Source organism: Passer domesticus, chromosome 3 (assembly GCF_036417665.1).
Source record: "Passer domesticus isolate bPasDom1 chromosome 3, bPasDom1.hap1, whole genome shotgun sequence".
Taxonomy (NCBI): Eukaryota; Metazoa; Chordata; class Aves; order Passeriformes; family Passeridae; genus Passer; species Passer domesticus.
Window position 1 is genome coordinate 30,267,456 of NC_087476.1, and position 23,119 is coordinate 30,290,574.

General features: G+C 39.8%; 1 protein-coding gene across 48 annotated transcripts in view; it reads left to right on the plus strand.

Annotated features, from left to right (window-relative positions):
• Positions 1–23,119, plus strand: part of RIMS1 (regulating synaptic membrane exocytosis 1) — a 305,873-nt gene that overhangs the window by 52,449 nt on the left and 230,305 nt on the right. For 46 of the 48 annotated variants that reach the window (XM_064412406.1, XM_064412356.1, XM_064412378.1 and 43 more), the window contains exon 2: positions 18,323–18,400. The exons of the other annotated variants lie outside the window; for them this stretch is intronic. In XM_064412406.1, coding sequence (XP_064268476.1) covers positions 18,323–18,400 — 78 coding nt within the window. The remainder of the gene's footprint in view (positions 1–18,322; positions 18,401–23,119) is intronic. 48 annotated transcript variants of the gene reach the window in all.

Sequence of the window (23,119 nt, forward strand, 5' to 3'; positions counted from 1 at the left end):
CTTGCTTAGTCTTCTTTGTACCCTCCCATCACATATTACACACATTAATGGGATCCCCTGACCCTCTGTTCGCCAGGATGAACAGTTCCAGCTCTCTCAGCCTCCCCTTGTATGACCCTCACTTGTCTTTGTGATCCTTTGCAGATCCTGCTCCAGTAGGTCCATGTCTCTCTTGTACTGGGAAGCCCTGAACTGGACAGAGTACTCCAGGTGTGGCCTCACCAGGGCTGAGTAGAGGGGCAGGATCACATCCCTTGACCTGCTGGCAGTGCCCCCATCTCATGCAGGTCAGGATGGTGTTGACCTTCTTCGTGAAGCTTATATGGTCTAGTATTGTGTGGCAGGTTTCACTAGAGAGAAATAAAATTTTAGAAGGAGTCAACTAGCTTGAATTAAATTTTTAAATGGCAAAATATGGCCTCAGTGAAGGGAAAAATGTGTGCTAGTAAACTACAGGAGAGAAACTGTCAATCTGGGAATCAGACAGCTGCCCACAGAGGCTTCAGTGATCAATGAAAGCAACTACGAGAGCATATTTCTTGGGAAATCTCTTGGCCTGGGAATAAGCCTTGGGGTGGCATTGGGCAAGAGGCTAGGACATCTAGTAGGCTACCAAGCTACCAAATAATACACTGCAGCCTGCGGGAGTTCTCTGCATAAGCTCCATTTTATATAACTGTCTTCTTATTAGAGTTGTATTTGGTTACATATCTAAAATACTCCTGCTGCTGGCTTTGCATAAAGCCGGTTGTAAGAAATAGTTGGGGGTGAGTCTTAGTGTTTTCCCTCTCTCTTGCTTCCAGTTATTTAGTCATGAGAACATGAAGAGGAACTGTTTTGATTTTTTTTCCCCACATGCTGGGTGATTAAGGACCTAAGTGCTGAAGACCCACTTTCCCCTTCCTTGAGCACCATTTTCTCTTCCACCCAATTTGCAATATGTTTTTTAGGCTCTGCTGGAGCTCATGAAACATTCATACCTGTGGTTATATGCTACATTTTCTAGCACTTGTACCCTGGTATTCCTGTGTGCCTTCAGCCACACAACATCCTTGTGTCTAACCTGAGGGACCTGGATTTTACTGATGGACCACTTGGTGAATAAGGAATTGGCTGAATGGATGCACTTCAAAGGGTTGTAGTCAGTGACTCAGTGTCCAGGTGGAGAGGAGTGACAAGTGATGTTCCTCAGGGACTGGTGTTGTGCCTGATGCTGTTTGACATCTTTGTTGGCAACATGGACAGTGGGATTGAATGCACCCTCAGCAAGTTTGCCAATGACACCGAGCTGTGCAGTGGGGTCAACATGCTGGAGGAAAGGAATGTTGTCCAGAGGGATGTGGACAGGCAGGCCTGTGTATACCTCATGAAGCTCTACAAGGCAAGATTCAAGGTTCTACAGATGGATCAGTGCAATCCCAAGTACAGGCTGGGTGGTGAATGGATGGAGAGCAGCCGTGAAGAGCTCTTGGTGGGTGTTGGTGAATGAGAAGCTCAGCATGACCCAGCAATGTGCACTTGCAGTCCAGAAAGCCAAACACATCCTGGACGGCTTCAAAAGAGTTACAGTCAACAGGGCAAGGGAGTTATTCTCCCCTTCTGCTTCAGTGTGGTGAGACTCCACCTGGAGCACTGCTTCCAGCTCTGGAACCCTAACATAAGAATGACATGGACCTATTAGAGTGAATCCAGAGGAGTGTCACGAAGATGATCAGAGGGCTGGACCACCCTTCCCAAGACAGGCTGAGAGATTTCAGTCGTCCACCTGGAGAAGAGAAGGCTCTGGAGAGACCTTATAGCAGCCTTCCAGTACCTGAAGGGGGCCTATGGGAAAGCTACAGAGGGCCTTTTTTACAGGGGCATGTAGTGATAGGCCAAACGGGGGCAGCTTTAACAGGAAAGAGGGTAGGTTTAGATTAGATACTAGGAATAAGTTTTTTATTGAGAAAATGGTGAATCACTGACACAGGTTGCCCAGAGAAATTGTGGACAACCCATTCCAGGAGGTACTCAAGGCCAGGTTGGGTGGGGCCTTGAACAACCTGGTCTTATTGGTAGGTGTTCCTGTCCATGGCAGAGGGGTTGGAACTAGTGGTCTTTAATGTCCCTTTGAAGCCAGAACATTCTGATTGTATGATATCTGATATGCTGTTCACATGAATTATGGACCTAAACATTTTGTCTGAAAACATGCATGAAAGCAAGTTATTCTCTGCTTCCTTCCTCCCCCAGAATCATAACTTCCCATGATTATATGTTGTCAGAAGTTTATGTCTGGCCCTAGTTAATGATCTTTCATTTCATGGTGGTCCCACTTCCTGTCTCAGACCTTCAATACTGATTATTGTACTTGGAGGTCCATTCTGATCTGCCAAAAGCAAAGAAATGAGCATTCATAAACAAAAGGGAACTGGACAGAATGATTGCACTGCTTCCTTTTTCTTCAACATATTGTAGTCTGATTTAGGTTCTAATTTGAAATGTAATTGAAAAATTCAAAGGAGGCTTCATAACATTCACAAAATCTCTCAGATGAGGAGTCTTTTTAGCTGGCTTAAAGAAACCCATGCCACATGAAATGTGTTACCCATGGGCCCTAGTTTCTCTGTGTCTGCCATTGCTGTTAAGCAGCTCTTTCTCATGCAGCATGTGGCCAAAAATCACTTCAGGCTCCCATGTTCCAGGAGAGTACCAGTGGTTAAAAGAGTACTTAATTGTCTGATTGTTCTGGAGGTTTCAGTTTAGGAGAATGCTGAAAAACCGCTCACAAGTTCATATGAATGCTCTGGCTAACTGGATTGATTTTCAGGCTGTTTTGTGGGTGTTGAAGGAAACATCATATCTGAAGGAGGTTTTTGCAGCCCACCTGCTTGATGGTTGGGACTGCCCAGGGAAGCAGTGCCATTGCAGGAGAATCCCTGTGGAAGAACCCATCTATGTTAATCTCCTGTTAGCAGGCTCACTGAGGCTGAAGCAGTTGGAGGTGGTGACTATGTCTGCTGGAAGTGTGTGCTAGATGGGAGGTTGTGGCCAAGTTATGGAGCTGAAGGAGGAGAGGAGCAGACTATGTGTATGGTATCAGGGAAGACAGAAAAAGGATTGAGAGTGTCTTCACAGAGACCCTGCAGAGATGAGAACCTGAATGTCCTGACTGTGCAAAACAGGGCAGCCAGAGTCTGTGGGCAGTTTTTATATAAGTGCAGGAATATAAGTGCTTTTATATAAGTTGAGGAACACTGGAGGCTTATGACTTCTGTCAGAAGTTGTCCTTACAAGGTTGCTCTCTCACCTTAAAAAGGAAGGTCAGTCAATTTCTGTGTTGAATGGATAAATGCAAATGTGGCCACCTTTAAAAAATCCCAGAATTTTAACTTGGAAAACTACAAGCCAGTCAGCCTTACTTCAGCCCCTGGGAAAATCATGAAGTGAGTCCTTTTGTAATATGTTTCTGGACAAATTGGTGATTGAAACAGTCAGAATATATTTCTTAAGGGTAAATCATTCTTGACCAACTCAGTTGCCTTGCTATGATGAAATCACTGTTGTGGATGAGAGAGTACTGTGTCACTGACCTTGGCTAAACAGAAAGTACTATACAATTTCCCATGATATTCTCACGTCCAAACTGGGGCCTTACTGTTTGGATGAACTAGCAACAAATACAAACCCAGCTGGATATTTAGGCTCAGGCTGTAGCAGTTAATGGTTCATATTCTGCCTGGATACCAGTGGAGTGCCACAGGGGTTTATACCATTTAATGTCTTTTCCAGTGACCTGAAAAAGGCAACAGAATGCATTTTGGTTTAAGTTTGCAGATGATGCCATACTGGGAGGGCCAGTAGATAGGACAGGATTTTCATCTATAGGGACCCTGATAAATAAGAGTAGTGTGTTGATGTGGATCCCTATGAAATTCAGTAGGTCAAATGCAAGCTCCTGCTTGGAAACAATATACCAGTATGGGCTGGAAATTGACTGGTGGCAGTTCAGCAGAATGCTTTGGCCACCCAGCAGATGGGCAGCTGAATACAAGCCAGCAGTGTGCCTTGGTAGCAAACGCCAACAGCATACAGCAGCTGGGAAATCAAGGGGAGGTATTGTCCTCTAGTCACCACTCACTAGGTGTCATCTAGAATATTGCATCTTTTAGACTTTTTCCATCTTCCCTGATATAATACATATAGTTTTGGACCCCACAATACAGAGGAGGTGATTATGAGCTGCAGTGAGTTCAGCAGAGGCCACCAAAATGGTCAGGGATTGATCTGGAGCTCTTGTCCTGAGAGAGGCTGAGGCTGGTCTTGCTCGGCCTGGAGAAGAGATGGCTTTAGGGGGGACCTGTTAGTGACCTTCTAGTACCTACAAGGAGTTTATTCAGAAGATGGAGCCAGTCTTTCCCAAGGACTGGATTGATTGGAGGATGAGAGACATTTGATATAAACTGAGACTTGAGAGAAAAAGAGACTTGAGAAGAAACTTGAGAGACTCAGAGTGAATATAAGGAAAAGCTTTCTCATCCTAAGGATAGTCAAGCAGTGAGATTGCCCAAAGGCTGTGTAGTCTCCATCCTTTGTGGTTTCAAGACTGACTGAGCAACCTGATACAACGTCAGAGTTGTGAGCAATTGGTTGGACTAGATAATCTCCAGAGATCCCTTCCAACCTCAAATATTCTGTGATCCTTTGTATGGGAGTATGTATAGATTATGTACAGAATGAGTTCTGTGGAGACTATATATGGAACGTCTTCACAGAGGCCAAAAAGATTCACTTTTGACAAGTAATGCATACTTTTTAAAATAAGGAATATTCAGATTTCCATGAAAGGAAAAATAAAATGTAAAAAACCCCCTGTATCTGCTCTTCTCTGCCTTCCCAGTTCTTTGCAGATCTTATTTTAGCCCAGAACCAGCAAAGTCTGAAATGTTGTCACCATATTCATGCACACATTACTTGCCTGGATTCATGTTGAATGCATCTCTGTGAAAGATTTAATAAATGACTTCCATTTACATCATTTATGTAGTGAATAGAGCATGAAAGGTGGAAAAAACAGCTTTCAAAATATCAGTGTAGCTGTTCTATTTGGGGACAGCCCTTCAAACACCTGAATTATTGCATGTCTATTAAAGTGAAGACAGTAAGGGTGATACATGTATTCTAGGTAAACACCATGCTGGTGTTTGACAGTTTGCAAATAATTCATACAATAAATGTCCCCTAATGCAGTCTAAATGCATCTCTCAGATATTTCCAACTGGGCAGCATAGATGTAATCAAGAATAATTGAAGAGCTGATTTTGTGCTATGTTAACAGAACTGTCTTCCTGAATATGTTAGGATGCCTAACATGTTGGCTTTCTCCATGATCATATTGTTTGAATTGGATGTGAAAGAATGGTTAGTACTATTTAGTCATAATCTGTCATAAGAATCTTAAATAGCTTAGAAAAAAAAGCATAATTATGTTCCTAAGACTGATGGTATTTCAGATCTTGCAGTGATAAAGGTTTTTTGGTCTTTCCTCAGAATTACTTTTAGAAAAAGAAGTATGCTCTCAACCTAATCATGTCAGCATCAGAACACCTGCAAAATTAGATCAAAAGAAAAAGTGGAATTACTGAGATTTGCTTGCTATGAATAGCACTAGTGTGAATGTGTTAAGCAGTCATGTTTGCTGTACTGAAAATGCAAAATACTCAGGGGAACCAATACAAAAGAAAACAAATTTGGGGATGGATTGACTGTTTGAAATAGCAGTTTGGATATTTTCTGTGGGGTAGTGAGTGAAACACCTGTGGGGATCATCAGACGTGCCTCAAGCTGTAGGATGACCAGTGGAACTGCAAGCTGAGTAATGCTGTTCTTGTGTGGAAAATGTTGGGTTTTGTTTTGACAGAAGCAAAAATCTGACTTGACTACTGAAGTCTTAATGGCTGATCATCTCCCTTGGGTGCCTGGCCTAGAAACCAGCCAGTGCAAAGTGATCATCTCTCAAAGACTGCACACAGCAAACATCAAGGAGGGGACGTGCTTTGTTTACAGGTGGATGTCAGCGTGGTGGGATGGGAAAGGCACCAAGCTTCTATCAGGGTTAGAGACCTTCAAAGCTTGTGTCTATAACTGGTACCTTCCACATTTCTGACAGCAGTTTTGTGCTAGCTTGTGATGGTGTAATGATGTAAGCAAGCATGGTGAAAAAAAAAGTAGTGACCATCACAAGACTGCCTAAAAGTGCTAGCAATTGAAAACAAACTAATTGGGTAAAAATATGCTTATTGTCAGGCCTTCTTAACTGCTACTCCTTTGTAGCCATTTGATCTTCCTTAAGTAGAGAAACTATTAGCCTGTTTCTTCGGCACTGTATTTTTATTTCTTTTGCAAAAAGGCTTAAAAAAACCACCCAGACACCATAAAACCCAAATCACAGAAAAAAAAAATTTGCTAAGGGCTAATTTTAATAGTGCTCCTCAGAACATAATGGAAATGTTTGCCCTGTCCTTCCTTCATAACACTTCACATGTCCTGTATGTATCAGTATTTGCTGAGAACTGGAGAAGAGGAAACAATTTCCTTTAGGGCACGGCACCTAAGGAGGAGCTCACTAAAACCATTTGATAGATTTTATGATGACTTAATGGGTCTCAGCTGAAGTTAAGCCCTTAACTTTATGAAGATAAGGTGTTGAAAAACTTCTGTCACTACCTACATTACTACTTACATTCTTTTCTTCATGCTCAGGTGAGCAGAGCATGAGTAGGAGCTTCATTTAGCCCAGTGGAATTAGAGAAAGTGTATGAAGAATGGGATTTGCAGCCTGTGTACTGTTATTTGGTTATCAACATGTTTACATTAAAAATACTCGTTAGTGAATTAAATCACTTAAATTTACTGATATTTTAAGGATGCTGACAAGATCTCTTTAGATCCCAAGTCCCTTCTATCCTCCCCCAGCCTTTACCTGTGATTTATGATTATTATTTAGCAGTAATTATGCTGAAACATGGTGTAAAAGTTTCCAATGTGATAAATTACATCTTCAAGTTTATTCTTGATAATTGTTAGGCGTTAGGACATTGAACACAGAATCTTCTTACAGCTTTATATGTTTCTGTTCTAGATCCTTTATATTTGTCCTGATTGAATAATGCTCGGCGAAGGCCCTGCTGTACCTGTACTGCTTTTGTATTTCTGAGTGTGCTAATTACAACCTGCTCATGCTCATTAGTCTTTGCATGTCCCAAATATGTCCTGTTTTTGCTTCTAGATAACGGGAGATACAAAGCTCTGTTATTTGCTGCTATAGCTAAACTAAGTCAAACCAAGCAGAAGACAGGCCAAGGGCAGTTCAGACAAAGCAGGCCTGACAAGTGTTTGTCCTGAAGCCTTGAAAACTCAGTGCAAAGCCCATGACTTGTTCCTGGAAGTGGCAATACTGAGCTGCAGGGTTGCAAGAACTGAAAGAGCAACTTAAGCAGTAGGCAATAGAGCATACCTTGCATTTTATTTTATTTTATTTTATTTTATTTTATTTTATTTTATTTTATTTTATTTTATTTTATTTTATTTTATTTATTATTTTATTTTATTTTAGTTTTCAGTTATTGCAGAGCCTTTTCAGAGCATGCAGTGAGTGACTTCTTGATTTATATTTCACCCTAGTAACTATTCTGTAATTAAAAGGTCTCTCCTGTGTGGGTTTTTACCCTCTGCTTACAGTCACAAATTTAGATTGATCAGGCTATAATAGTAGCTGTGACATTTAATGTTTTTTATAGGCCATTCTCATTGTAATAAACCAGCAAAACAGTACTGATTTTTTTTAATGTATCCATTAAATTAAGAAATTAGTTTTATAGAAGTGCTTTCTGGATAGAAGGTATCTCTTATGTTGAAACCTTACCAAATAGTATTTCAAAACAACTGAAAGATTTTTGGGTTTTGGCCGCAGATAAATCTGTTTGCTGGAAGAAGGTGAGGGCTCTTTAATTCCAGTTTTCCTGTTTGTTGCTGAAGCAGTGAAGCGTTCAGAAAAAGACAATTTCACTTTGATTAAATGCCTAAAAAGTTATCTGGTTGATAAAAAAAAAAAAAAAAAGGGAAGACAGAAAGAAAAAGGATGTTGCATAAGCTTTTAATATTTAATTTCTATACTCTAAGTATCCGGAAGAACATTTAGTTCCTGTTTTGAAAGATGAATGCCGTATATTGGAAAGTGTTCTGAAGGCTCATTTGCAGTCACGACGCTTGTTTGCTTCTCTAGTATGTACGTGCAGGGAAGAGTAGAAAGGGTTGAGTGGGCAGTTGGCAGTCATTCATTGTCAGTGATTGCTAGTCATTCATAAAAAACTGCAGAGCTGAGAGGTGGAGCCAGCAGCAGCAGCCGCCTTTCAGGCTCCTGCAGAAGACGAGTTTGTGCAATCGCAAGCGATTCGAGAAGCTGCTCAAATATGGTATGATGAATGTAATGAGAAGATGTGTGCTAAATGCATCTAATTAAAAGGAGCTGCTTAGAATAAAGAAAAATGTTTCAATTATTTTCTTCTCAAGCCTACAATGGTTTGTGAACATGGAGATCTACTGTTGTTCAGGTAAAGGCAATAAATCACTTTCAAGGAGTGCCCTCTAGTTTATGTGACACCTCTGTCTTTTGCCTTTAAAATAAGCAGTTTTAGGAAATTAATGGGTCTTGATCCAGAGATAAAAGGGAAATTTTGAGGTGAGTAGGGAATATATTATTGTACTTCATAATTTTGAGACAAAAATGACAGCAAACGTTTAATTTAAAGAAGAGACTGTGTCAGAAGCAGCAAGCCATCCTTTATGTTCTCACTCTAAAAATTGCTGCATCTATATTTTTCCCGTCGCTGCAATGACTGCCAATCTCATAGATGGTCTCGACAAGATTTTATTTTATCTTTTTATCCAAAGTGTGGCAGTTACAGCAGCTTGAAAGACTTCAATTTTAATTTACAAATCTGATTTATTCAAAACTGGGTGTGAGTAAAAGCTATTGTATCAGCTGTTCTCTCTCTTCTAGTCTGGACTATGCATTTCCCAGCTTCTCAGAAAGCTGCAGAGCTGTCACTGCAGGCTGATCTACAGCTGGCTGGGACATGGTATTTTAGGCTGGGTTTATGTCCAGATTGCCATTGCATTTAAATGTCAAGAATTCACCTAAAAGTAGAAGCTCCTTGGTTGTTAAGTTGAGGCTTAGGGTCCTAAACTCAAAACACTCTTTTACAGAACCAAAAATCTTAATTGAGAAATGGAACAGTCACTCTTGAATTTCCTGTATTTGACCTATTTGCAGATGGACTCCTGTGTCCAGTACTGCTCTAAGCATGGTCTGGAAGAATATAATGCTGGGCTAGATTTCATTTGAAATCAAGTTCTGTGTATGGTTTAGAAGGCACTGAATGTCTTTGTTCCTTATCAGATGGCAGAATTTCAAAGCGACCCCAGTCTCTCTTTAATAAATTGCTAATTAAATTGTACACTGTAGGCTCTTTGAAGCTTTTTCAGAAGCTCTGACTAAAATATATATAAGCCAAACATCACTATGGCAGTGTTCCAATGAAAGTGCATGTATGCTTTATCTCCTTTTGAGGAAGCTTCATGTTGTAGTTCAGGCAGCTCAAACTATAGCAGTCACTGTTTTCAGTAGGAGTGAGTGCATATCCCCTGGGGCTCTGGTTTCTCTTTGTTCTCAAGAATTTCTCAGTAGTCTCATTAGTATTAACAAGTGTAATCTATGTACATCAAAGAAAAATACACACTTGAAGAAAGAATATTCTATGTGACCTGCTGAGAGATCAGTGTATGCAAGATCAGGCTGGAGGTGAGACTTCTCTGGGTGTGTTACTTTTTCTGATAGAGTGGACTGGCAGAGTCTCATGCACCAGTCCCATGTACTTTCCTGCAGTACACTGGTTTCCTCTTCTGAGATGGAGAAGTGGCCAGCTGCTCAAGTTCAGCAGCATGCAAGGGATTTGATGCCTTTCTTATCCATCCATACATGTGCAATTAATTTACTGTGTCAAAGTGAAGTGATTTACAGATGCCTAAAAAATATCTGTTCATAAGATTACGTGGGTGTTAATTGAGTGTGCTTGGTTCCTTGCATTTTGAAAATGAAGTTCTGTACAAGTACAATTTTTAAAGCCATCTCTCTTTGATTTTAAGACACATTTCAGAACAGAGGAAGGAAATCAAATGTAAGCTTGCATTGCACATTACTGATATTTCATCTTTTGGAAGTTCCAGGTAATATATTGTCTGTTCATTTTAAGCCCGTTCAGATGGGTGATATTTGGAGGCTGGCTTGGAGTCCTCATCTATTACTGGAGAGCAGCTGATATTAGAGATGAGTGATACATAGCTGTTTATGTACAGCTCTAAACATTATGTAGGGGAATGTGGTGCCCTGAAAAGACTCTCACACCCAGGCAGGCTAGTCCCACTTTAGTAACTGAGCATCCAGCCATTAAAGATACCTTTTTAGATTCCTAACGATGATCTCTTTTGTTGCAACAGTCAGAAAGTAGAAAAGCAGGAGCAGCAGCAGATCCATCACAGTACTTTCTGCTGACCTACTGCTGATGAGTACATGTATTGCAATACACTGGTTTGCTTTTAATTTCTCTCTGCAGTCAGCACTGCAGGTTTTGGTGTTCCAAAGTAGGTAACATTTTACAATGTTGGGGATTTTTAAAGAGATTCATCCTTTTAAATAAAAGAGATAAAAGCCAGACTGTCAGTGAAATGCATCTCACAGCTGTAGTCAGATTGGCAGTTTCTATTTTTAACTTGGCAACTTCCCCACGTAGCATGCTACAGCTTTCTGTGACATTTCAGATATAGCTAATATCCTCTCAATTTTTTGGGAGGCCCATCTTATTTTTGCATCCCCTAAACAACGGCAGAGGATGCTTCTGGAGAATGAAGGGAAGGGGCTAAGCAAAGCTGAGCAGCTCAAGTGCTCTCCCCATGTAGCCTCATCTACCATCTTTTATTAGTATTAGAGACAAAATATAGGACTGGATGGAACATTTGCCCAACCCAATAAATTATTTTTGTGCTTATATGTTGTTCTTATAGTCCAGTGCTAACAGGACTATACAGAATCTACAGAAATAGATTTATTTGATCAGAAAAATCATAGTCCTGTATGATTCTTGATTCTTGAGTCTTTGTCTTGGAACATTAAATAACCCAAAACACATACAAATATCTCTGTGACAGAAGTGCCGTGGCTGCTCCAAGGCTAAGAAATCTACTTGCAGAAACATTTTTTTATGTTTTATCTTTGCTGCCAGTACACATTCTAACCGATATCTTCTCTTAGTGCAGATTTTTACAAATCGCTTCTGCCTACTACTGTGGTTTTCTGCTTGCTTTCATATGAAAATAGGAAAATGTGAAAGACCTGGTAGTACTGGCTAACTGACTTGTGCTCAGTTGCCATCCAGACAGCTAAAATAGGATGTCTCAGACTATGTATAAACATCTGCGACATAACTGGCTAGGGTGGTTGGTTATGAAAAAAAAAATGCTGGTTAATTGAAAGCAATAGGAAACTCTGTATCTAGACTCCCTATGGCACAGTCTAAAGTAAATATGGACAATAAATGTCATGTTCCTACAAGTGCCTTTGTTTCCTGGCTATGCAAGAACCACAGAGGGACTGGCTCTAATGTGGATGAGTAAAGTCACAGGAGTCAAGTCTCTCTATATATGAACAAACCATTCTGAGATAGACTAGTGAACTTTATTTCCTAAGCTGAGTAACTTTTCTATCTTTCTAGGTAGCTGTGTGTTCTGTGGTTGGTTGTACCCTAAATGCAAGGACAAAAATCTGGACAGTGTTTAAGAACTTAAAAATTCACATAGATTCTTTACTGAAATCTCTCATGTGCCTGATAAGACTTTATCAGCCCACTCCAAAACCTCCCTTTAAGCATGACTACTTTCAAAAACCATTCCCAAAGGACCAGTTTCTGTGTGAAGACAGTATGTGTTTATGCATGCTTCCCCTTGTCATTCTGTCTTGTATGGCTGTAATGGAGATTTCCAGGAAAAGTGTATTTAGAGGCTTTCAGGAGAACCATAAAGAAACCCTCCACAGTAAGAGCTATTTTCTTAGCTTATTCTGTTGGAAGTGCCATGTAATCTGGTTCAAAATCCTTTACTCCTGGAAAGCTGACCCTTTCTTCTTGTGTTACAGTAGAGTAGATAAAGTTTAAGACAGCTAATATCTCCTTGTGTGGTTTTGAGAAGAAGGGTAGTGGAGCCTATTGAGGTAAACAAACTAACTGCTTTTGATTTAGAGAGTCTTCATCTGATTGATTCTAGAAGTTACTGCAGAACTGTCTCTAGTAGAACTGGAGATGAGGAGGAATTTCTGACATGGGGGCAAGGGAGCACCTGAATGTGCTGGCTGAGAGCAGCACCGTGGGTGCCAGGGCCGTGTTCCCTAGCTTGCTTATAGCACCCAGCCCTCTCTGACAGTTGAGTGGATGGGAACGGCAGGTATTACCCTCCTTGAGATTCAGAAATTAGAGCCTGACCTTATATGCACCCTCTAAGCCCCTTTTCCGTTTTGGGTTTGTATGAACTAGTGGCAGAACTTCAAATCCTTTTGAAGTTCTTTCTGTTTATATTTACTGTTTAATATAATCTGACAAGCAGATAGCTTAGTCTCTCAGTAGTGTGTGGGTTTTGGAAAACCTATATCTGCTTTTCTGCAAATGTACAGAGCTGGAAAGTGATAGCCGGGCTTTCTTCATAGTGTGAGTGACATAAACATAAGCCACAGTCCTGTCACATGATGGAGGGGAAGATGATAATACTGTCTGATCCGAGAGAACTTTGATGAACATCAAGTACAAAAATGTCCATTCTGTTCATGTACTCTAAGTTAAATTTTGAAGACTGGCCTTGTTGTAGAAAGCATTGCAGTCTCAATAGTTCTTTGCTACAGAGAAAAGAAATGAATCACCAAAAAAAGAAAAGCTGATTTAGATGCAGGAAAAAGTGTATTTGCTGCATTGTAAAGAATAATTTTGAATGCCCAGGGGCACACATGAGAAAATGGAAAGAGGATGCAAAGGATAGAGAGTAGGAAGAATGAAGGCATATACTGTGTGAACGTGTGTGGTTTTTTACTTCTTGAACCCATAGGGTAGTATAGGGTTTTTGCTTAGCAAGTATAAATCTACGATCTCTGAAAAATCTGCAAAAACAATGCTTTTGCATGAACTGTGTTGTGATTAGAAATGGCTACTTTTTAATTCTAAGGTGGGAGGAAGGGGAAAGGTGTAATCAAAATAAACACACCTTTTATATATTTTATTCTAACAAATTTATAGAGCAAAGATTTGTAAGTTTTGAAGAAAATCATGTTTATTTTAGATTCTTAGCTGTATAAATCGTATATAAATATGGGGACCTGAATTGTAATCCTTCTGTCTACTGGGAGTAAGGGTAATTTGCATGAACTTAACATCTAGAAACCACAACTGAGTCAGTGAGTTCTCCAAACAACAGAGTCACCTGTAGGTGAAGGCTCTGTGCATCTATGGATTAAATAATTTTTGATAAATCATTTACTGTCATTGTACTATGATTCAGGGTGTCAGGTCTGATGTGCTAGGGGGTTAGACTAAGGCTTAGACTCTTTGAGACCTGAAGAATTTTAAATGTAAACCCTGGGTTAAAATCCTGCATTACCACGAGCTTCCTATGGGAATGGTGTGCTCCGTTCACAAAATTCCCTTTCCTACAAAAGGGCTTAAAAGAAAAATCCATTCCCCTGCCCCTCCCCCCAGTTGTAGCCTTCTTGATAAACAGAAACTATCCCTTTCATCCTTTATTCCCAATTTATTGCTTAGGTGTAATATTAAAAAGCACTGTCCAGGTTTGGGTTGAGATGGGGAAGAAAGGAATTGGCAGTTTTCTGTGGGACATTTGTGGGGCTGCTGCCCTTCTTGACTGGGCACTAGGAATCCCAGACAAATAATTACTATGTGTTAGCAATCAGCCAGATGTCGACATGGAGTGCAGGGATGTTTCATGCTCAGTGTGGAGTCAGTGGAGCCTGTGCAGAAGAGAGCACAGGCGAGCACCGTGCGCGGGCAGTGAATGATCCGATGCGCCTTCCCGGCCCTGCTCCGGCCACCTGAGGCACTCAGCGGTCACACTTCACACGTTGTTTGAAGAACGCATCCGTGGGTATGCATGGGATTTTGCAGACACAAAAGTGACGCCATTGCTCCTCCACAGGGAGATGAGAAGGGGAAGACTTCTGCTGTAGTTTGCCCAAATAATGTCCAGTTCTCATCACTGAGAGCAGAAACAGGGAAGTAGTAAAACACGTGACTTGCTGAATTTATAATCAGTGATGCTGCTTCAGTGCACTGAGAAACTGAAGCTGCTGGATAAAAATCTGGTGTAGCATTGATCCCATCCCCTGGTCCCATTTCCCAGGTCATCCCCTGGGAAAAAGAAATTATATTTTTATAAAATATAATTCATATCATGCATATAAAATTTTTAAAAAATAGTGATAAAGAGTAGTTAATGCCTCTTAGCTTCCCATGATTTTGGCTTTAATGACTAGATAAAAGTGAAGTGATTGGAGAGGTCTTTCCAATTGAAGAAGAGATGTCTCTTCTTTTTGACATCTCTTCAATTTTTTGAAAAATCAGTTGCCAATTCATAAAACAAATCCTCTTAGAAGATGGCCCGTATTCTGCGGCTTTTATTTCTAGTTCCTTGTAACAAAATGAACCTGAGTATACTGAGATGTAAAACCCAAAGCCAAAATAAATTTAGAGCAGTTGAGAGTACCCTAGAGTTCAGATAAAATATGGTACCAGGCAATCTAAGGCATTCTCCCTAAACAGCCAGTCACTGACTCAGAATTGAGTAGCTTGTTAGCCCATTTCTAAAACAAGCTTTTTGTTCCAGGCTCTTTCATGGGACATCTGCCATACAGACAGATTTCTGAATGCATCTCATCTAAATGCACCAAAATATGGTATTGTGAACAATGGTGGTTTTCTCTTGCTCTTAAATTATTAAGTTTATCCATGGAGTCTATGCCAATCACTTCTTGTCCTGTCCCATTTATCGCTGTCTTGTGGTCTGTACAGTGAAGGAGGTGGTGAGAGAGATCTGTTTCGTTAATTCTTCTACAAAATAAACTTTAACATTTTTTTCCTTGATTGAAGGTAAATCTTTGGAGTATGCAAGACTGTGAAAAAACTCCTCACATGGTCCTGCATGCCATTTTGATTCAGTTTTTCATTCTAGCTTTTGAGGGTGTTCCCATTTTTATGTCCTGCTGCTTTCCTATTTTCTTTGACTTTGCATTTTTTCCATTTATTATTTACTGAATACCTTTATTCAGTACAAAGGATAATTTATGTAGCACAATGAAAGGAAGAACATTAAGTTATTAGTACAAGCAACAACAAAAAGAAGAATAAAGTCTCAAAAAGGACAAATAATACTGAATTAATACTACTCAGTTAAGGTTGGTGGGAATCAGGCTTCTGCATCATTCTCATTGGAATATCTGCTGCTCTTTTCTCCATAGCCTGGCAGCCATCACTAATGCTTCAATATCCCATGCTTTAGTTTATGCTCTTTTTGCTCATGGCTGTAGTGCTCAAGGTCTGTCCCAAAGGCCTTTTCAACTAAGGCAGTCCAAACCCCTGCCTCGCACATTCCATCAGCTGGTGAGAAATGAGCAGGTCATCCAGGCACATGAAGGGAGGGCACTGCAGCAGTACGGTTGGGGCTCTTGTGTTCCTCACGAGTTGGAGCTGATAAGACAGCTCTGAGGTGGAGGAGAATGGAGTGCTGTGAGGGCTGTTGCTCCACCAGAGCAAAACAGACGTGGATGGAAAAGATCATATTCTGCCAGAATAACTGTGAAAATGTCCTCAACTGCTCCTTGATCTTTCTAGTTTTTTTCTCTGTTAATATTGGCTGGTATTTTTGTCTTTTTCAGTCAGGCTAGGGTAGAGGGAGTGGTTTGGGTTTTTTGCCCATCGTAACGTTTATCTGGAGCACAGACTAGGTCATGTTTTGGTGTAGGCTGAAGCCCAAGTAGAACTTAATCTGGTTGTGCCATAAAAAGCAATAAAAATGTTTGTTTAAAAAAATCAGCAATAAAAGGAGGCTCAAGGATAGTGTCCAGCCTTTATTGGGTACAGGACAATACATAGTGACAAAGGATGATGAAAAAATTGAGGTTCTTATTGCCTTATTTTTTAATAGCAAGACCAGTTACTCTCTGGATACCCAGACCCCTGAGCTGAAAGAATAGGGATGGGAAGCACAGTCGGACCTCCACAACCTAGGAGGAGTTATTAGTGACCTGCTACACCACTTAGCCTATGGGCCCTGCTGGCACGCACCTGAGGGTACTGAGGGAGCTGGCAGAAGTGCTCACTGGGCCACTTTGCGTCATTTGTCAGTAGTCCTGGGTATGCAGGGAGATCACAGCTGACTGGAAAGATGTGCATGAAGATTGGCATGAAGGGCTGGAAGGAGGATCTGAGTAACTACAGGCCTGTCAGTCTGACTTTGGTGCCAGAGAAGGTCATAAAGCAGACCTTCCTGAGTGCCATGGGGCAGTAAATGCAGGACAGCCAGGGAATCAGGGCCAGCCAGCCTTGGTTTAGGAAAGGCAGGTCCTTCTGTGACAGAGACGTGCCTAGTGGATGAGGGAAGGAATGTGGATGTGTACATAGTAAAGCCTTTAACAGTGTCCCCCAGGGGATACTCCTGGAGAAGCTGGCAGCCCATGGATTGGTGTGCAGTCTTCACTGGCTATAAAACGGTCGGGATGGCTGGGCCCAGGGGAGTGGTGGTGAATGGAGTCACAGGCAGTTGTCACTATGGGCTCCCCAGGGCTCAGCACTGGGGCCAGTCCTGTTCAATAACTTTATCAATGGATGAGGGAATTGAGTGCACCTTCAATGGGTTTGTGGCCAACACCAAGTTGGGTGGGAGTATTGATCTGCTGGAGGGCAGGAAGGCTCTGCAGAGGGATCTGGACAGGCTGGATCCATGGGCCTGGGGGCAACAGTATGAGATTCAACAAGGCCAAGTGCTGGGTCCTGCCTTTGGGTTACAACAACCCCATGCTGTGCTACAGGCTGGGGGTACAGAGTGCTCAGTGGGAAAGGACCTGGGAATGCTGGTCAACAGCAGCTGGACACGAGCCAATGTCTGCCCAGGTGGCCAAGGAGGCAAATGGCACCCTGGCCTGTGGCAGCAATAGTGTGGCCAGCAGGACCAGGGAAGAGAATCTTCCTTTGTGTTTAACACTGATGAGGCCATGCCTCGAGACACTGAGGTGCAGTCTAGAGAAGGGCAGCAGAGCTGGTGAAGGGTCAGGCACACAAGTCCTGTGAGGAATGGCTGAGAGAGCTGGGGGTGTTTGGGCTAGAGAGGAGGAGGCTCAGGGGAGACTGTATCACTCCCAGTGATCTTAAGGGTCTTTTCCAACCTAAACAATTTGATGATTCTGTGATGTTGCTGATTGACAGCATACAAGAAATCCCTTATTGAAAACAAGATTTACAGCATACAAGAAATTCCCTATTGAAGAAAGACCCTATTGCAAATCTGCCATTTTTGCAGAGCCTCTGTAATTGTGAGGGGCCTAGACAGGAGAGTGGGAAGCTGCTTACAAGCTTTCTGGAAAGGTTTGTCTGCTGTTGAGGAGGAAGGACCACAGTTCTGAGGAGGCCCTTCTGTATTTCCCTACAGGGACCTACTCGTTTGCATCCTTGGTCAGGTGTGTGACATCTACAGTGCGATGTAAGGCAGCTGACAAATCACAGATATTTTCTGTATTATTAGCTTCATAAAGCTGTAAAGTTTGAAATTTCTGCTGAAAGGAGCAGACCATGCTGGATCATTTGTTCAGGATGCCCTTAGAAATTAAAGTTGGGCTTCTCATTTACATCTTGTAAATACATTGGGAAGCTCCCTCTTTAAGCAGACTGTTGTGAAGCTCTGAAGCATTGCTTACCATAGAAGTATTTCTGTTCCTCCTATATTCTTAAAACATTTTATTTCCTGGCATCATTCTTCTGGTCACATGAGTCTGTGGAAAGATAATTTATCTTGATTATTTGCAACAAAAACATGCCATGCCACATGCTCTTCCAGAACCTAGTTGTCTGATTAAAAGTTTGTCATGCTGAAAGAGAATCAAATAGTAGCAGTAGTAACATTATGCTTTGGTCTAAAAGAAGAGTTACTGGCTTATAAGCAATTTACTTTTCTCTTGTTTTTTCAGCTTGGATACCTGTGGAATTAGTGACTCTTCTAGACATGATTTCAAAACCGCTTCAGGGGAGAAAACTGCTTTCAGTTGGTCAGATGGTTCTGTCTTAAAACAATGGTGATATGTTACTATGTATTGTTACTGCAGTTTAAATTATTTTGCTTTTTAATACCTCAAAACTTTTCTGCAGGTGATGGTGATGATAGCTTGTTTTTAAAATGTGCACAAGTTGTCCACCTTCCTGAAGCAGACCTTTAAGAACAGGGGAACAGCAACACTGCATAAGTGCACAGAAAATCCCCATCCATTAGTAAGAGTAGTAGGGAGGCATGAATGAGAGAAAATATTTCACATGGAATATTCATGCTATTCTGAATATTTTTAAGTCTTTCTATGCTAATACACAAAACTACATTTCAGGTAGTATTTAAAGTGTAGGTATCTGATGATTTAAAAGATCAATGAAATTAAAAGACAAGCTGCAATGGAATGACAGGCTTGAAACTCTGTGACAACACTTGTTAACATAAAAGAGAAACAAAATACAAAATTTTACCACAAAATAGTTAACACCAGAAGTTTGAGAAATGTTGTATAGTATTTCTTCTTCAAATTAAGTTTTGTAGTATTTGAGCTGTGATTCGTAGATGACTTCTAAATCTTTTGATTGCAGTGCCAACCATGTTTTCGCTTAACGCATATGTTCACATGCAACACATTTGAATTCTGAACTAGAAAGCACTTTAAAATAAAGTGCACCTTGAGTCGAAAAGTGGACTTGCTGCTGATCACATCTGTAACTGTGAATGTTTTAGGTTTGATGGATGAGAGATAGCCTTCAGATACCATAGGGATCTGCATAAAGCAAGACCTGAACTGAAAAGCAGGTCATTTCTTTGGAGTTACCTGAAATTATATGGGATATGCTGTGTTGTTCTTCTGTAATTTTCTTACTGTGTGCTTACAAGGCACTTATCATCATTGCATTTTGCTTAGATTTAAAAATAGAAATAGTGATGGCAATTGGGGGAGGGCATGACTTTTTATTAATTTCGGGAGAAACAGATTGCTTAGTTCATAGGTATGGGTTATATACAATAAGTAAGGAGAAAAAAAATTGTATGCTGTATAATGCAACTTAAATATTTCCTTAAGGGCTGTTTGGAAAGAGTTTTGGATTTTCAGTTAAGCAAATCTGTTTGTGAATATCATCTGATATTCAGGGATTATATTTCTTTTATCAAAGAAGAGAGAAATGCCAAAGTGTTTCAGAAGTCAGGTAGAAAAAATGACTGAGTTTGGTGCCTTAGACCACATTTTGGTTTTTCATTTTTGTACTTGGAGTTCTTGATGTTTAGGCAGATACATCTGATAGGACTTACCATGACCAGGAGTACATATCCACAGTGTACCAGCCCTCCTTAAAAAGGTAATTTTGGAAAAAGTCATATGGTAAGAAATTTGAGCTCAGAGGAAGGCTTTGTACTACCGCTACATGTGTGTTGGTCAGGAAGCCCGTTCGAGAAGATTCCTTTGTGATTCTTTCATGTAGGAGAAGGTTTTCCCTTCAGGGAGTGAACAGAGGCAGCTTGGCTTAATGAAGGGTTTTGTAGTGCAGAAAAAAATTTCTCCAGTATGACTTTACTCCTTCTTAGCAGAGGAATGATGACCTCTCCTTCTGAATTTCCAGGGCAGTAAAGGAGATTAGAAGGTGTTCTGTGTGTTTGATACTGTCTGCATCTGATAATGTTTCCTAGGACCACAATATTTTCTTTGTATTATCTGAGAAAACCAGGAGATCTGTCTAGGTAGTAGAAAAGGAGAGAATGCCTCAGTAATTACTCAGCTGCTTAGTGTCTAGAGGATTTTCTCAGGTTGTCTTTATCACCACCTTTCTGCCATGTCTTGATGTAATTTGATATATTAATTTTTTTTTTTTTTACTTGGACCTTGCAACTTCAGAAAGATAATTTAGTGAGTTTGACATGTAATGATAGAGGCCAGGAGAAATGCTTTTTAAAAATAAAACATCCAGTTAACTTTTTCCTTAGACTGCAAGTACAAAAAATGAACTAGTCATGTAATTGTCCTCTATTGTTTTCAGTGGTCAGAGTTAATGCTATTCTGGGTGTTCTGACTCTGCATTTAGACCCATATGATTTAATAAGTTTTTTTCAAATGTAACCATTCCACTGTTTTTTTCATGCTAGGAACAGTTACAGGGAGACTTGCAATGTCACTGCAATGTATTTTTTATTATATAATTGAAATGTGCTTCATTTTGAACTGCTTTACCATCACTTTTTTGTAGCAAATTTACACAGCATGTAATTTTATCCTTATACTGCATTATCTATATTCTAGTTACTCACCCAATTAAGAGAAGTACGAAAGAATACTGAGCCCATTAAATGAGCAAATTGACTGTTCTGACGGTCTATTTAGCAAGTTCTTTTACATCAAAACCTACAATATTAATCAGATGGAGAATTTCTTTGGTTCTGACAAAAATGACAGCTTGTTACACATCTATGCTGGAGACATACAGTGCTTCATCAAAATACTGTTGCAGTCGATCAACAAAATATTCCAGTCCTCTGTGGACAAAAGAGCTAAGAAATTTACAAAAACATCCTTATAAACCACAATTATCTTTTTGGCGTGCAAGATAACTATAATTTTTTAGGTTTAAAATATCTGAGGAAGAGAACAGTTCAAAAGTGTTAAACCACTTTACCACCACCCTGTGGTAAAGAAATCAGTCAGTGTTTAAGGAAAATAAAAATCTGTAGAAAATTAGCATTTTTATTGCAATTAAAGCAATAGGCAATGTTTTATCAGCTTGTGACCAGTATCACAGAAATGACTCATTGCCTAAAGTGTTCTGGGTAAATAAGCACACTTTAAAATTTTGCATCTTAGTGTTAAATGCACATGTAACTTTAAAATACAGTTTTAGTTTACACTCCTGCCACCATATTATTAGCATTTTAAACAAAAACTAATTAATGTCTCCATATTACTAGCATTTAAACCAAAAAACTAATTAGTAATTCTAATTTAGTCATGTCTGTGTTAATAGGATTCAGTCACAAATATAAGTAATTTATAATCTATTGTGGCTATAAAGCATTTGAAGGACAAATAATCGTTTAAACAATTATGTCTATTTTTACTCCATTGATTTGGTAACTTGGTATGCCTGTTATGAGCATCCTGAGCAAACTGTAGGTGGGAGAGAAATTAATTTCCTAAAATTCCTGTCTTTTCTCATGGTGGTAATAGAAAGTCAATATTTTACAGAGGCAAAGTGGATCTGCTATAGGTAAATATGTATTGTTGTATGGAGGATGTTAAATGTAATTCCAAAGTGGTAGTGTAAATAATGACTACAAATACATATTTTAAACTCCAGAAAAGTCAGACAGGAAATATGAACTCAGTAATAGGCTGTCACTTTGAATCACGTGATAAAATAAAGCAGAATTGAAAATGTATCAGCAAAATAAATCAATGAAACTAAGTATGCCTGGTAATATATAAAGTGTTTTGGAAACAAGATCTGAATTTGTGCTTTAAATTATAAGTAAACCCCACCATTCCTGTAGGAAGGGGAAATGTTCTGTAATGAAGTGATCATTTGATAAATTCTGTTTGTTACTAAATCAAATTTGCTGCTTTCAAAGTATTTCCAGTTGCTGTGTTCCACATACATGTACACTACAAGCATGGAACTAATGCTGAAGCAAGGGAGCAGATCTGGAAAAGAAGTAAGATGAAGGAGATATTTGCTATATAAGGCTTGCAAATGTCAGTAGTTTTGCTTCCAACATGTCTTTGCAATATGTCCTTCTGCGTTTCAGTGTTGTTATTTAGAAATCTCTTAAAGTCATTTCACAGGCAAAAAAGCTTTAGTTTTGTTTAGTTCAGCTTGCTTTACTGAATTGCAGTATTCACATCAACAACCAAACACACCATAAAACATGGCTAGAGAATTAAACCTGCATCATTCCTGCATCCATTTTAGCAAAGGATGATAATTAAGTTGTTCAGAATGGCTGAAATGCAAGAATCAAAATACTGCTTGACTACCTCTGGAGGGTGAATGATTACATTGCATTACAAACTGTGATTTGAAGTGAGAGATTGCTGCTTTCCCTTTATTATGGAATTTTTTTGGTTTGAGTTTTTGGGGCTTAATTCTGACATGTCTCAGAATTTTCCTTTGGTAATTCTATACTGATTCACATCTTCCAGTTATAAGAAACCAGGTGAGACTCCTATCAGCATTTGCCTTTGTTACCAAAAGGTAATAAAGTGATTTCTTTCTTTCTTTCTTTCTTTCTTTCTTTCTTTCTTTCTTTCTTTCTTTCTTTCTTTCTTTCTTTCTTTCTTTCTTTCTTTCTTTCTTTCTTTCTTTCTTTCTTTCTTTCTTTCTTTCTTTCTTTCTTTCTTTCTTTCTTTCTTTCTTTCTTTCTTTCTTTCTTTCTTTCTTTCTTTCTTTCTTTCTTTCTTTCTTTCTTTCTTTCTTTCTTTCTTTCTTTCTTTCTTTCTTTTTCTTTTCTTTCTCTTTCTCTCTGCTCTCTTTCCTCTCTTTCCTCTCCTCTCTTTCCTTTGCCTTTGCCTTTTCTTCTTTTCCTTTTCTCCTTTTCCTTTTCCTTTTCCTTTTCCTTTTCCTTTTCCTTTTCCTTTTCCTTTTCCTTTTCCTTTTCCTTTTCCTTTTCCTTTTCCTTTTCCTTTTCCTTTTCCTTTCCCTTTCCCTTTTCCTTTTCCTTTTCCTTTTCCTTCCCTCTTTTCGTATGCCATTCA